The 16,012-nt window shown below is 50.9% G+C and overlaps 1 protein-coding gene across 2 annotated transcripts in view; it reads left to right on the forward strand.

Moving 5' to 3' along the window:
* The first annotated feature begins 388 nt into the window (after nt 1–388).
* SLC2A4RG (SLC2A4 regulator) overlaps nt 389–16,012 on the forward strand; it is a 30,714-nt gene continuing 15,090 nt past the window's right edge. The window contains exons 1-10 of one of the 2 annotated variants that reach the window (XR_011359708.1): nt 389–652; nt 4,024–4,202; nt 4,788–4,861; nt 7,841–8,043; nt 8,219–8,319; nt 9,212–9,464; nt 10,409–10,495; nt 11,369–11,451; nt 11,611–11,949; nt 15,374–15,510. Coding sequence is in view for 1 of the 2 variants with exons in the window: in XM_069952203.1 (XP_069808304.1) it covers nt 509–652; nt 4,024–4,202; nt 4,788–4,861; nt 7,841–8,043; nt 8,219–8,319; nt 9,212–9,464; nt 10,409–10,495; nt 11,369–11,451; nt 11,611–11,722 (1,236 nt within the window). In the remaining variant the exon portion in view is untranslated. Of the gene's footprint in view, nt 653–4,023; nt 4,203–4,787; nt 4,862–7,840; nt 8,044–8,218; nt 8,320–9,211; nt 9,465–10,408; nt 10,496–11,368; nt 11,452–11,610; nt 13,984–15,373; nt 15,511–16,012 lie in introns of those variants that run through there. The other variant, XM_069952203.1, reaches the window with a different exon arrangement.

Genomic DNA, 16,012 nt, shown 5'->3' on the forward strand with positions numbered 1-16,012 from the left:
AGCTGTCACCCTGCTTTCCCAGAGCCCTGAACAGCAAATCTACTTAGTGATGCTACAGGACAGGTGACACATGAGGAGGCAGGGACAGCCCGGGGCCCGGTGGAGCCGCCGTGCTCAGCCCGGTCGGGACAGGTGACGGTGAGTTCCAGTGTCAACAACAAACACACAACCCGGAGCCTGTCACCGCACCACGCCCCCCTCCTGTCACCAAACAGTTAACAATCCCCCAGAGACCCGCCACGCCCCCATCCTCAGCACGTGACCCTGCCGGTGGACAACAACAAGGGGCAGCCAATAGGAGAGCAGCCTCTGGCCACGTGCCAGGGAGCAAGGGTGGGCGGGGACTTGTTGATGTCTGGCGGCAGCCAATAGGGAGCGAGCTGTGTTCGGGAGTCGGAGAAGGGCGTGTCCTGTGTGAAAGGCGGCAGTGTGGGCGGGGTCCCGGTGCGCGCTCTCCGTTGGTCGGTTCTCTGCCCTGCTCCTCCCCCCTCCCCTTCGACTCGGGAAGATGGCGGCGTTGAGCACCGGAGCCCTTGACAGAGCGGCTGGCAGCACCGGGCTTCCGCTCCGCATTCACCAGGCACCGAGTCCGGCCGTCCGTATCGATGAAACGTCGCCGCCGAACCTGGGAGCCGGACCGGAGAGAGCTGAGGTAAAGGGGGAGGGGCATGGGTACGCCAATACCGGCTACACACCCCCTCTCACCGTGATAGCGGCACCGCACCCCCCCCCCCGGCCGTCCCCCCCCCCCCCCCACACACACACACACACACCGACTGTCAACCCGCCGCCCGCCACCCCTCTGACCGTTCACTCCCCGCCACCCCACACTGGACCGTCACCCTGCCACCTCTCTGACCGACCCCCCCCCCGACACACCGCACCCCCCCTCCACCTCCATCAACCGTCACCCCGCACAAACTCTCCGACCGTCTCCCCGACACACCCCCTCCTCACGGTAATAGCGGCCCCTCACACCCTGACTGTCACCTGGACACACCGCCCCCCCTCCCACCTCTACACCCCCCCACCTGACACAGCACACACCCTACCACCGGCCCTACACCCCTCACACTCCTGCACACAACCCCCACTGCTGTACTGTATATAGGGGGGGAGGAGCCGTGTACTGTATATAGGGGGGGAGGAGCCGTGTACTGTATATAGGGGGAGGAGCCGTGTACTGTATATAGGGGGGGAGGAGCCGTGTACTGTATATAGGGGGGGAGGAGCCGTGTACTGTATATAGGGGGGGAGGAGCCGTGTACTGTATATAGGGGGGGAGGAGCCGTGTACTGTATATAGGGGGGGAGGAGCCGTGTACTGTATATAGGGGGGGAGGAGCCGTGTACTGTATATGGGGGGAGGAGCCGTGTACTGTATATGGGGGGAGGAGCCGTGTACTGTATATGGGGGGAGGAGCCGTGTACTGTATATAGGGGAGGAGCCGTGTACTGTATATAGGGGGGGGAGGAGCCGTGTACTGTATATAGGGGGGGGAGGAGCCGTGTACTGTATATAGGGGGGGGAGGAGCCGTGTACTGTATATAGGGGGAGGAGCCGTGTACTGTATATAGGGGGGAGGAGCCGTGTACTGTATATAGGGGGGAGGAGCCGTGTACTGTATATAGGGGGGGAGGAGCCGTGTACTGTATATAGGGGGGGAGGAGCCGTGTACTGTATATAGGGGGGGAGGAGCCGTGTACTGTATATAGGGGGGGGGGGAGCCGTGTACTGTATATAGGGGGGGAGGAGCCGTGTACTGTATATAGGGGGGGAGGAGCCGTGTACTGTATATAGGGGGGGAGGAGCCGTGTACTGTATATGGGGGGAGGAGCCGTGTACTGTATATAGGGGGGGAGGAGCCGTGTACTGTATATAGGGGGGAGGAGCCGTGTACTGTATATAGGGGGGAGGAGCCGTGTACTGTATATAGGGGGGGAGGAGCCGTGTACTGTATATAGGGGGGGAGGAGCCGTGTACTGTATATAGGGGGGAGGAGCCGTGTACTGTATATGGGGGGGAGGAGCCGTGTACTGTATATGGGGGGGAGGAGCCGTGTACTGTATATGGGGGGGAGGAGCCGTGTACTGTATATGGGGGGGAGGAGCCGTGTACTGTATATGGGGGGGGAGGAGCCGTGTACTGTATATGGGGGGGGGAGGAGCCGTGTACTGTATATAGGGGGGGGGAGGAGCCGTGTACTGTATATGGGGGGGGGGAAGGAGCCGTGTACTGTATATAGGGGGGAGGAGCCGTGTACTGTATATGGGGGGGGGGAGGAGCCGTGTACTGTATATGGGGGGGGGGGAAGGAGCCGTGTACTGTATATGGGGGGGGGAAGGAGCCGTGTACTGTATATGGGGGGGGAGGAGTCGTGTGGTGCCCCACATAGTAGCCATATAGTAGCCAGCCCTCCGAATGGTGACCCATATAATAGTCACCTCCTAGTAGTGCCCCATATAGTAGCCAGCCCTCAATAGTATCTTATATAGAAGCCAGCCCTCCCCAAAAGTGTCTTATATAGTAGCCAGCCCTCCCCATAGTCTGTTATGGAGTAGCCAGCCCTCCCTCATAGTCTGTTATATAGTAGCCAGCCCTCCCCGTAGTCTTATATAGTAGCCAGCCGTCCCCCATAGCCTCTTATATAGTAGCCAGCCGTCCCCCATAGCCTCTTATATAGTAGCCAGCCGTCCCCCATAGCCTCCTATATAGTAGCCAGACCTCCCCCATAGTCTGTTATATAGTAGCCAGACCTCCCCCATAGCCTCTAATATAGTAGCCAGACCTCCCCCATAGTCTGTTATATAGTAGCCAGCCCTCCCCGTAGTCTTATATAGTAGCCAGACCTCCCCCATAGTCTGTTATATAGTAGCCAGACCTCCCCCATAGTCTGTTATATAGTAGCCAGACCTCCCCCATAGCCTCCGGTGCGGGAAGTGCCAGACGCGCACAACGGCGTCATCGCGTTTCCGGTGCCGGACGCTTCTTACATACTGCGGCCTACAAGATTATAACATGGGAGGTCTGATCGGCCGTTCAGACCTCCCATATTATAATCTGTGATGTCAGCGGGCCAGAATTAATAAAAGAGTAAAATATTGTGGTGGGCCAAAAATAATGGCACCGCGGGCCAGAGTTTGACATGTCTTGTGTATATAGGGGGAGAAGCTGTGTACTATATATTGTATATAGGGGGAGGAGCTGTGTATAAGAGACTTGCTGTGTACTATATACTGTATATATGGGGGTGCTGTATACCATATTCTGTATATAGGGGGAGGAGCTGTGTATTGTGTATATAGGGGGAGGAGCTGTGTATTGTATATAGACGGAGTAGCTGTGTATAGGAGACTTGCTGTGTACTATATACTGTATATAGGGGATGTGCTGTATACCACATTCTGTATATAGCAGGCTATACACTATGTATAGGGGATGCTGTGTTCTTTATACTGTATATAGGAGATGGGCTGCATACTATATATTGGTGGAGCTGTGCTCTATATACTGTATGTAGGGAAGGAGCTTTGTACTGTGTGCTGTATGTAGGGAAGTTGTGTGCTATTTACTGTATAAAGGGGATGTGCTGTGTAGTATTGACTATATGTATGGGATAATAGATTATATATTGTACGTAGGGCAGGTTCTGTGTAGTATAGACTGTATATAGGGGATGAGTGGTATACAGACTCTCCTGTGTGCTGTATACAAACCGTATGAACACTAGGATGTTATATCCTTTTTTGGCCCCCAGATGGCAGCAGAGTCATTGTAATACTGCTATTGTTCATTTTCTGACTTCCTCTTTACAGATCCCTTCATCTCTTTCATTACATTACAGTGGGACAAATTTGATACAATAGATGATATGTGGTAAGGGTGGTTGGGTCCCCTTCCTCTCTGAACACCTCAAAATTAAGCCTTTGACGTTGTCGCCCCCCCCCCACCACCACCACCACCACCACCACCACCAGATGCCGCAGACCAGTACATGACCTTTGTGTGATCTCTTGTCCGCAGGTCTCTATGTTCTACAACGACACTAGGACATCATTTCACATTGGCCAGATGCTGGACGCTCATCCCGGGCAGTACCAGGACAGTTTCTACCGAGCCCTGCAGTACCCAAGAGCATCAGGGTCCCAACCTGTTCAGAGGCGAACCCACCCAGCACTGTCCAGTGTTATTCCTGTCCCCAGGTCAGAGAGGGGGGGCACCCATTTACTTCAGACACATCTACACACTGTCATTGAGCTCAGGTTTAGACACGCATAGCTGCTTCTTGCATAAACAGCACCCCACCAGTCCGCAGGCTTTGTCAGGTATTGCAGCTCTGCTCCGTTGAAGTACATGAAGCCGAGTTGCAATACTACACCTAACCCATGGCAATGTTCTTCAGTCTGCAGTTCTCCAGGTGTTGCAGAACTACCACTCCTTGCCTTCGGCTGTCAGGGTCTGCTGGGAGTTGTAGTTTTGCAGCAGCTGGAGAACCGCATTTTGGAAATAAAGTTTTCAAGAGTTAATGTACTTGGGACAGAGGGGCTGCCAATCTTGTGCAGATATATTTTTGGCAACAAATTGCGGATCCACAGCACAATTTTCAACAATAAAATATAATTGGGGATTTTGTTTTACCCTATTAAAATCAATGGAGGCGACCAGCAGCCTATCCGCTAAGTCGCTTGATACAACTACCCAAGCTCCTGCTGCTATGTGTGTTTCCCAATGACAGTCTAGAGCGCTCGGATGACCACACTCCTAACATGTCTGTGTCCTCTCTCCAGGCTCGACGAGGCGATAGCAGCCGCCGCTCTCACCAGCTTGTCCTCGGGTCCCTTGGTTCTGAGCAATGGAGCAGGTATCTGTATGCATGTGATGATGACAATTCACCCATAACTGTAGGTTGTTTCCAGGAGCTCAGTGATGGCAGCTGGCATGGGCTGCATATCCCTTAAAGGTGTTATCCAAGAGTTCAAGTTAGTTCCTATTCACAGCAAAGGTTCATAGATGGAGGCCTGAGAACTGGGGCTCCTTGTCCCCCATGTCAGTGAGGTGTCAGTGTGAATGCTCAGCCACCATCAGACAGGACTTCTTGGCTATGTTCAGCAGTATCATAGAGCGTGAATGATGCAAAGGCCGAGCATGCTCACTACCGCTGGTCCCCAGCAGTCAGACCCCCATTAATATGCCATTCTGGATCAGGGATAAGGTTTTATATTTAAGGAGTACTCTGGTGATTTCCCCCCCCCCCCCCCCCCCCCCCCCCCCCCCCCCCCCCCCCCCCCCCCCCCCCTTTCACATCAACTGGTGTCAGAAAAATATATTAATTTGTAATACTTAAAAGTGACTGTACCACCAGGCCTGGGCTGAAGCACTGGAGGCGGGCCGACCCACCCTTAGTGGGAGGAAACCCCGCCCCTCTATGATAGGGTTCTATTGATTCTATTTGAGTCACGTCATGGAGAGGCTGGAGTTTCCTCCCACTAAGGCTGGGTTGGCCCGCCTCCAGTGCTTCTGCCTTGGCCTGGTGGTACAGTCATTTTAAAGGGGAATTCACCCCAAAATCTTTTTTTGCATTGTTAAATGGCCCACCCATAGCTCCATATATTGCTCAAAGCAGGTTATAACCTGTTTTGGGGCTATTTCTTTCAATTCACCCCGTCTCTATGCACAAAGTGAGCTACAAGTAGTACACTCCGACACGCTAGGGATCCATGTTTGGGGATCATGTGTCCTCAGTCTCTTTAGTGGGATGGGTTAGCGATTATAACCGTGCCCAATGAAGAGAGAGGACACATATGATACAGACTGCTGGCCCTCCTGTGAATGATACCCTGCCTCTGCTGCTGACAGCCTCCCAAAACCTGTCACCCACCACCACCACTGTGCACACCTGGCACCAGGTCCCCAACTGCCGGCAACCCCCACCCCAGCTCTCACTGGGCACCAAGTCCTGCACTGCCGACACCTCACCTATACAGCTCTCACTGGGCACCGAGTCCTGCACTGCCGACACCTCACCTATACAGCTCTCACTGGGCACCGAGTCCTGCACTGCTGACACCTCACCTATACAGCTCTCACTGGGCACAGAGTCCTGCACTGCCGACACCTCACCTATACAGCTCTCACTGGGCACCGAGTCCTGCACTGTCGACACCTCACCTATACAGCTCTCACAGGGCACCGAGTCCTGCACTGCCGACACCTCACCTATACAGCTCTCACTGGGCACCGAGTCCTGCACTGCCGACACCTCACCTATACAGCTCTCACTGGGCACCGAGTCCTGCACTGCCGACACCTCACCTATACAGCTCTCACTGGGCACCGAGTCCTGCACTGCCGACACCTCACCTATACAGCTCTCACAGGGCACCGAGTCCTGCACTGCCGACACCTCACCTATACAGCTCTCACTGGGCACCGAGTCCTGCACTGCCGACACCTCACCTATACAGCTCTCACTGGGCACCGAGTCCTGCACTGCCGACACCTCACCTATACAGCTCTCACTGGGCACCGAGTCCTGCACTGCCGACACCTCACCTATACAGCTCTCACTGGGCACCGAGTCCTGCACTGCCGACACCTCACCTATACAGCTCTCACTGGGCACCGAGTCCTGCACTGCCGACACCTCACCTATACAGCTCTCACTGGCACCGAGTCCTGCACTGCCGACACCTCACCTATACAGCTCTCACTGGGCACCGAGTCCTGCACTGCCGACACCTCACCTATACAGCTCTCACCGGGCACCGAGTCCTGCACTGCCGACACCTCACCTATACAGCTCTCACTGGGCACCGAGTCCTGCACTGCCGACACCTCACCTATACAGCTCTCACAGGGCACCGAGACCTGCACTGCCGACACCTCACCTATACAGCTCTCACTGGGCACCGAGTCCTGCACTGCCGACACCTCACCTATACAGCTCTCACTGGGCACCGAGTCCTGCACTGCCGACACCTCACCTATACAGCTCTCACTGGGCACCGAGTCCTGCACTGCCGACACCTCACCTATACAGCTCTCACTGGGCACCGAGTCCTGCACTGCCGACACCTCACCTATACAGCTCTCACTGGGCACCGAGTCCTGCACTGCCGACACCTCACCTATACAGCTCTCACTGGGCACCGAGTCCTGCACTGCCGACACCTCACCTATACAGCTCTCACTGGGCACCGAGTCCTGCACTGCCGACACCTCACCTATACAGCTCTCACTGGGCACCGAGTCCTGCACTGCCAACAGCCCCCCCTGCCTCCCTGTCCGTCTCATGCACTGCCGACAGCCATGTCCATGTCAGGAACTGTCCAGAGCAGGAGAGGTTTTATATGGGGATTTGCTACTGTTTTGGACAGTTCCTGACATGGACAAAGGTAGCAGCAGAGAGCACTGTCAGACTGGAAAGAATACACCACTTCTTGCAGGACAAACAGCAGCTGATAAGTACTGGAAGACTGCAATGAAGCAAATCGCTTTGTTTGATCGGCAAACAGCTTATAATCTGCGATCAACACTAGTTACAAATCTATCTTACTTCTGACACCAGTTGAATTCAAAGATTTTTTTTTTTAATTTTTATTTTATTTGCTGGAGTACCCCTTAAAGACAATCCCTTTGATCATTTCTAGTTGCAACCACTGTCTCGTATATAGGGTTTTCGGGCAGTGGGTTATTTAGGATAGGGATCATAGGAGTGGAGAGCTATCTGTACTCCTTTGACATGTCTGGTACCAGAGAGTAATAGATGGTATAGCTGGTGCAGACTAGGCTCTAGGTTCGGGCCATACATACTCTGTGATAACCCCTGTTGTGTTTGCAGGATGTCCCGGTGATGGCCCTGAGAACGCCATCATATCCTCCAGCTCCAGCAGCTCTAACAGCTGTGAACTCTACACGTCCATCCCCTCCACGCCGTCTCCTCCGCTGCAGCCCGCACCCTCCATGGCGTATGCCGATGCCGGCCTAGAGGACTCTGACACCACTCACTTTCTATTTGGTGAACCTGTGCCCCGGAAAAGGAAGGTAAGGATGCTTATAATCTGTGATACTGCCCCCTCCCCCCAGTGATTTCTACTCGTATATATTAGTGGTGCACAGCCTGCGTCCCTACAGCTGCTGGAGACCTACCTGCCCCATCATGCACAGCTGGAAGGCGGCAGGTTGTGCTCTGCTGACATAGATAATTGTGTTCATCCAGAACTCGGGGAGACTCATGTTCCGCTGCCTGTGGAAGAACTGCGGGAAAGTCCTGAGCACATCCGCTGCCATACAGAAGCACATCCGCACCGCACATCTGGGGTGAGTGTGACGCTCGTCCCGAACAGCATACGCCCTCATACGACTTCAACTGTGGAAAAATAACAAGTTCTGTCTCTTGGGCGGCGAGGAGGAAAAGAATGAAAATTGTCTCTGTCCTTAAGAGCTAATAGGGTACATCCATTAATGTTGCCATGGTAGCCGCATAACATAGACTCTTCAAGGTTGTTACATAGAGAGTTCTATACATCGTGTTATAGGATCGGATAATCATCATGTTTGCAGACTTTAAGGCGTGTTCATTTTTTTTTTTTTCTTTAAATAACATGAAAGACTGGAAAACCCTGTCTGCATAATTATTCATCACCCCCCCCCCCAGTCTGTTGGCTTTAAAAGGAAACTATCAGCAGGTTAGCCGAATCTAACCTGCTGATATGTCCCTATTGCACAGGAGACGCCGAGGAGGAGGGTACGTCTCTTACGTTCCTCCTCTGCGCCATTTCGGTGCAGTTAGTTAGTTTTTTGCTCTGCGGTCCGGTAAGACCGTTAGTAGCACAATCTGCCCCTCATATCGATCCACACCACCCCTGGCCACGCCTGCCCCCTTCTAATGATAATGAATAGAGTGGGCCGGATAGGCGCTATGGGGATGGGCAGTGCTTCTAATGGCCTCAACGGAGCATGGAGTAAAAGACGAACGGTCATTGAAGTCATTGAAGCAGCGGCATCAGCCTGCAACTGACTTCAGTGGGCAGCCCAAACAGTCTAAGGATGATTCGGGTGGCCCCTCCAACTCCTCCTCGCTTGCTGTTTGTGCATGTAATAGCACAGGCAGCGACCGGGGAATGAGGGTGAAACATCATGCTGTCTAATATGGCCCTTACACACATACCTCAGAGTATCAGTCCGCTTATCTCTAGTGTCTGTATTGCAGACCCTGCGCAGGACCAGAGCACAACGACGGAGAAGAAGACTTCTACTACACAGAGATGGACGTGAATGTGGACACACTGTCAGACGGACTGTCCAGCCTGACCCCCACCTCTCCCACCACCGCTGGGCCCCCTCCCTTCCTATGTGCGGGGTCACTTGGAGCAGCCAATAACATGGAGCTGCCCCTGGTGTCCCCCCTCAGTCTGTCGGCACCCAGCACCCTCTGCCACGTGCACACCGATCACGCCTATCAGGTGAGTGAACGAGTCTGCAGCTGTGATGTTCCGGTTGTCTGGAAGTGTCTGATATGTTATAGTCCCATCAGCGATCAGCAGCCAGGGATTGACTCATGTTATATAGGACCACATAAATGATCCTTCAGTTAATTTTAAAGTATACCTGTCGTTATAAAAAAAAAAAAAACTGTCATAGAGACATGTCAAAAGTTTTTATGGGTCTGGGTCTGAGTGTTTAGACCCGTACCGATCGGGAGATAAAGCGCTGCAGCAGTCCTCTCCCCACTCTGAGCTAAAAAAATAAAAAAATAAAAAAAAAAATAGATCATGCTATTATAAGTCTGATCATTTATTTTTTATTTTTATTTTTTTTTAAACTCCGCACAGAGAGTAGACGTGCTGCACCGCGTCTTCTCCCCCGCTCCCCAATCTCCCAATTGGTACAGGTCTGAAGACTAAGACCAAGACCGATCAAAACTTTTTTTTATGTGTCTATGATGTGTCAAAAGTTTCTTTTTTTCTTATAATGACAGGTACTGTACACTTTAACAATAACAGGAGCCTTGTTGCATGAACACTAAGTCCGATTTGTTTAGTATTTGATTACCGGCTACTGGATGCAACCCTGGGGAGTCTGGGAAAACATGGATATAGCCTGTGGCCTGTTTTTGTATCCATGTTTCTCTGGACTCACTAGGGCTGAATTCAAACTCCTCCAATCCAATTCTCTGATCATCGAATGCTGAACTATCGGACCAATCTAAGGTCTGATAGCACTCTTGGTGGGTAGTCACCGACAGCTGTTATAGGTAGCAACAACTGCTGTAGTGTCTGTGTATGAAGTATTGTACAATAGATGAAAGGTATCCATCTTATCACTTTACAGCACTGCTGCAATGTTCCTGTGCCTGTGTGTCCTTGTATATAGATTTCATTGTCTTTTGCTCCTGCCCTGCCTACAGGCTCCTTCTCCTGTCAGCACGTCCGTCACCTCTAAGGTCAGCTTCTCCTGGCAGTCTCCTCCGCCCCTGCTCATCAAAGCTCCCCCAGTAAGTGCCTATCCCAACCTCGATTGTTAGAGGGGGTCTCCAGGAATAAGACCTTTCTCACACTGTTATTAACAATATTGTGCAGCAGAACTTATTCACCTATTGCAAGGCCAGGAGGAACTGGGTATGATACAAGGATTCTCTCTCATGTTCTCTCAGTATCTGGGGCTTGATCTGTCCTCTCAGGACCTTCACTAGGTATAGCAGGGTATTGGGATCATTTGGAGTACTCCTTTAAAGTGTACTTGTTATAATGTTCACTGACCCAATTGGTGTGTGGACCATTCTGCCTCTGGAAGTTTGGGCATCCATGGTTCCGACCTCACTGGGTCAGTTCTGTGCATGAACCCTATATCTGCTGCCACTGCCATTAGGGGTACCGCTACCATGAAGAGGGGGGCTTTTGTGTGTACAATTGTTAGGTAGGTGGTAGATGTGTTTCCAGGACAAAAGGTCTCCAGGAGAGCATTACCCATCACACTGCCCCCGCCATCTCTTCCCCAGGTAAGTGACGCACACGCAGCCGGCCGTTTACATGGGAGAACGTGACCCATCGCACCAGACACCTTCTTCCATTACTCCATGCTCCAGGCCTGGTGCCCACTATAGACACTTGTGGTGGTGCACAGGGGTCATGTGGGCTCTGACCGTTCTGCGGGGCCCCACCATGAATTGGTAGGATAGTTGCGTCTTCCTTTCTGATAGAAGTGACGTATCATGCCAGTGCTTAGATACGTGGTGTTCAGTGTAAAGCATCCACTAAGCTCACCTCTTATTGTAGTACATGGCGGTCAGTGATGGTCCACGTGTGCTTTGGTAACATGCTCTACGCCTGTATTCACATTGTGCGATTTTCCCCGTCTCCCTCTCTAGGTTTGCCCCACACTGAACATCAGCGAGAAAAGGCCGCAGGTCCTCGCGTCACCTCCGAACGCCAAGCAAGTGCCCGGCACTCGGTGAGCAGCCAAACCCTCAGTCTATGTCTCTGTGATGTGCGTTGTTTGTTGTGGATGTGATGGGGGCCTCATGTGACCTGTCATGTGATGGGTGCAGCTACTCGCGCTATTACGTTTCAGTCAACAGCTCTGCCACTGATTTTCCCCCCTCCTCCCCAGGAAGCCCCGTGGGGAAGCCAAGAAGTGTCGCAAGGTGTACGGGATGGAACGGAAAGATATGTGGTGCACCGCCTGCCGCTGGAAGAAGGCCTGTCAGAGGTTTATAGACTGAGGGCTGCTGCCGCTAAACCTCAACCGCCCCTAGGGGGCGCAACTCAGCTTTTATTTGATGATTTTTGAGTTTTTATTCCCAGCCTTTTGTGAAAGAGCCCGACGATTCAGGAGTGTTCCTATACACCATAATATTTTTATACATGGATTGCATTTCTTATGTATGGTCTGGAGCGGCCCCCCTTGTGGGCTGGACCCCCGCCTAGATGGCCATGAGGTTCTTCTCAGGTAACGCTCTGCCAGTCTCTGAGATCCCTTTTGGTGGACTGATCGGTGAGGGCGAGAAGACGAGATATATTTTTGATATAACGGATGGAGCGGAGGCCGGGCTTGGGGAAAATGGGGGGTGGGGGGTGATGTGTTTTTAACATTTTTTTCCTTGTTTTTTTTTTTTTTTCCTCCCTCCTTCTCCCCCGTTTTTGTAGGGTGGTCTTAAATTCTTGCTGCACTATGCTTTGCACTTTTTGGAGGGTCTGCGGACATAATGTTTTGTGACTTTTAAACTTGGGTGGGGGAGAAAAACTGGCAATGGCGGGCTTAGAGGGGAACTCCACAGGACCCCTTTTATGATTTGATGATTCATATCACTGATGGGTCTGTGTGGTAGGCTTGCAAATATTTGGCTCCGCCTACATAATGGCTGACATTACCCTTAAGGGGAAGCAGAAAACGATCGTTATAAGTTCTATAAAGACTGTTTGCCAAGCTGTGGCTCTCCAGCTGTTGAAAAACTATGAATTGCATGATAGGAATTGTAGTTCTGCCACAGGTTGGCAAACAGTGCGATCATTATATTTGACTAAAGGGGTGCCACCCTTGTCCACAGGTTTTATGCGGTATTGCAGCTCAGCCCCATTTGAAGTGTACCTATCAGTCGGAGTCTGAGTGTTCAGAACGATCAGTGAGAGATGTGTGGCTGAGTTCTTCTCTCTCTGAGACATATTGAAAGTTTTGATTGATGACTGTGCCCATGATGATCAGCTGCAATACCACTCACAACCTGCAAACGAGTGGCGCCCTAGATCTTTCTAACCCTGAAAAACCAGCAAAGTTGGCAGCTATTTCCTCTGCAGTATACTCACCGCAAGTCAACTATACTAGAGTATAGCTGTAATATTTCTCCCCTACCTCATAGGAAAAGCATCATGTTGTGTCATCTGACACCCCCCAACCCCCATGCCCAGTGCAATATAGTAGTGTCATACATTTCACTGCCCCCTCCTGTAACATCTCAGGAACGGCAAGGGGTAAGAAGCACTGTGCTGGGGCAGAAACACGTTTGGCTCCCTCCAAGATAACCCAGCACAAGGGACCAGGATCCTTTTACCTGTAAGCACATCTATCACAAGCACATATTCCTCCCCCCCCTACTTTAATGGGAGTAAATGATAAATTATTTTTAGAATTTTTAGCTGCCACCAGGTGGAGCTCAGGAGCTGAAGATGGATTCATTCTCCTCTTAGTGGTGACCATAGGGAGCCAGAATTTTATTGTGTACTCCAGTGGTTCTTAACCTGCGGATCTCCAGTTGTTGCAAAACTACAGCCCCCATCAGAGCATAATGGGAGGTGTAGTTGGACGCCTACAGGTTGTAGAGTATTGATTTAACTCCAACATTGTACAATGTACTGGGGATTTAAAGTGGTGGATATATTGCACATTATTCAATACCTTAAAGGGTTTATCCTATATTACTGATTAGAAGAACATGGCTGCTTTCTAGCACAAACAGCGCCACCTCTGTCCTCAGGTTGTGTGTGTTATTACAACTTGTCTCCATTTACTTCTGAGGAACTGTTGCAATACCACACCCAAACTGAGAGCAAGTGTGGTGCTTCTTGAGAGGATTTTTTTCTAATCCTGGAAAACCCCTTTAACAGATTCCCCTCCAACTACATAGTGGACTTGCGGTATATAGTCATATAGCCTTTGTTACAGTTTACAGTGGAGTTACCCTTTAAGGAAAACTTTTGCACTTGTTATAGTGGGCTTAGAGCAGCAGCACAGTAATAGATGCAGATCATGGCTCGAAGTGTTTTTTTTTTTTTTTTTGGACCGTGCAATACCCCACCTTGCCATGAGGGGCAGTGTTACACAAGGGAGGCCCGGGGGAGGTGTGCAGCCACGCAATGCTTTAATTAATTTACACACGATCATATGACTAGCCACGCTCTGTTTATTTTGGTGGAGAGGGGTGGCGCTCTGCGTCTTGGCCACTACTTTTGCACAGTCTGTGGGGGAGGATGTTGGAATGTTTCTGTATTTAAGGGGGGGGGGGGGTTGTATGAAGAGGAGGTGCAGCACTTCAGGTATTTGGTACTATTGTGGGATGGGGGGAGGGCACTCTACTGTTCTACTGGCACTCTGTGTTATGTGTTTTTAGGGGGGGGGGGAGGAGTCTTATGAGTTGGGGGGCTTGCAATCGAGGTGGTTGTTACCTTTATGGCCTGCAACAACACAGTACAGCAGGGATTCCTATCTTGTGGCTCCCCAGCTGTTGCAAAACTACATGTCCCAGCATGCCTTGACAGCCAGCAGTAACAGTTTTTTCGCCCATAGAACATTAAGTTGTAGTATTGCATAAACTGAAGAGCCGTAATTGGGGGTCTAACTATTGCTGCCTGCCGAGAGTTGTAGTTGTGCAACAAATGGAGCCATAAGTTGGTGTTCAATGCTCAATGTGCAGTAATAGTTGTAGTTCATAGAGAAATGGGCCCCAACTTGTAGATATTTGAGTAATAAAAAAGTTGAGGCGCAATGCTCTGCAGACTCCAACACTTACTGCAGGTTGTTAGGGCATGCTGGGAGTTGTCACCGGTTGGGGATCACTGTTGCAGACTGTTCACATAATGAAATTGTTGCAGAAATCTCATTAAATTGTAGTACCTGCTGATATCCAGTAGATGTCAGTGTTGGCATTGCTATGTGATACAGCAGAGCAGCTCAGTTCCTATTATCCATCGCCTAGCTGGCTATTGACAGAGGATTACCACCCAGGTCACACATTTCAGCCCATATAAGCTATAGGTGCATCTGCAAAAGTGATTGTGACCATGGATATGGATAGTAGTGTCGCATTTTAACTTTTTTTTTTTTAATGGTCTTAATGCCAAAACCAACCTGTTGGGGGCAGTGTTTGGTGTATGAGTCACAGTGCCATGTGTGTGATGTGGCCATCGTGCTAGAGAGCTGCGTGCACAGAGGTGGAGAGCACCAGGCAGCGTCCCGGCACATTCCAAAGTCACACAAAGCAAAAAGTCATAAGATAAGCTTTATTGTATAAAAAGAAAACAATTCTTGCACTAAGTTTGGCCCGGAAAAAAAAAAAGAATGCCATAGATGGTGGGAGGGGGCAAAGTCTCCCATGCACTAGGGAGGGGATATTGTAGCCTTTGGGAGGCACACGTCCTGGGGGAGGGGAGGGGGGGGGGCTGTACTGAAATGTAGTGGAAAGCTGCAGGCTGTGAAACTGCCGCACAAACTCTTCCATATGTGCGGCTGTGACTGACGGTATACACACAGCGCCACCTCATGGAGACTAATGTGCCAAGCACAGAGCTAAACCTCTTTGTCATTTATCCTGGTAAATAAAAATTAAAGATTTTTTTTCCTTTTGTATTTGCTGGTTTAATGTGTTTCCTTTCACCTACAGAGTGGCAGTGAGCGTACAGTATACAGAGCAGTGTGGCTGAGCGTACGGTATACAGAATGGCATCTGAACTTCTCAGAGAGTCAGGTCTAAGCTCCAGGAATCTAGTATCTGAGCCCTGGAGTCATAGAACGTAAAAGGTAGGCTGGGTTACACTGCTGTGAGGCTGTTTCCTACTATCAGGATGAAAGTTGGGTACGTTAGCCTACGTTTTGGGTGTTTTCTGTGTATGCGAAACGTACATAATAAGCATGTCAAACTCAATGTGAAGGTGTCATCCAGCTTTTCCAGGGTACTGTTAGGGTAGTGATACAGGACGCACCTGGGTGCAGTTTGTCACATCCCAGCAGAATGTGACAAACTATGAATCTACACAATGAAACTGTCTCGATGACATGGCGGTTGTGCAGCGGTAGGAGGCGATCAGAAGAGCAGCTGAGATATGATGGGCAATGACGCTGTGCCAGCCCAACTCACAATGCGCTCACTATAGAATATAAATGCAAATAATCATTTCTCCAGTTCCATGTTCCAGGCTGAGAAGAGCCAAGCCAAGTTTGCTACTAGGTAAGACAGAAGACACTTTGTACCCACCAACGTGTTTGAGTGGGTGTGGGTGCTGGACACCATGCAGTCTTCTAT

The sequence above is a fragment of the Dendropsophus ebraccatus genome, chromosome 14 (genome assembly GCF_027789765.1).
Source record: "Dendropsophus ebraccatus isolate aDenEbr1 chromosome 14, aDenEbr1.pat, whole genome shotgun sequence".
Taxonomy (NCBI): Eukaryota; Metazoa; Chordata; class Amphibia; order Anura; family Hylidae; genus Dendropsophus; species Dendropsophus ebraccatus.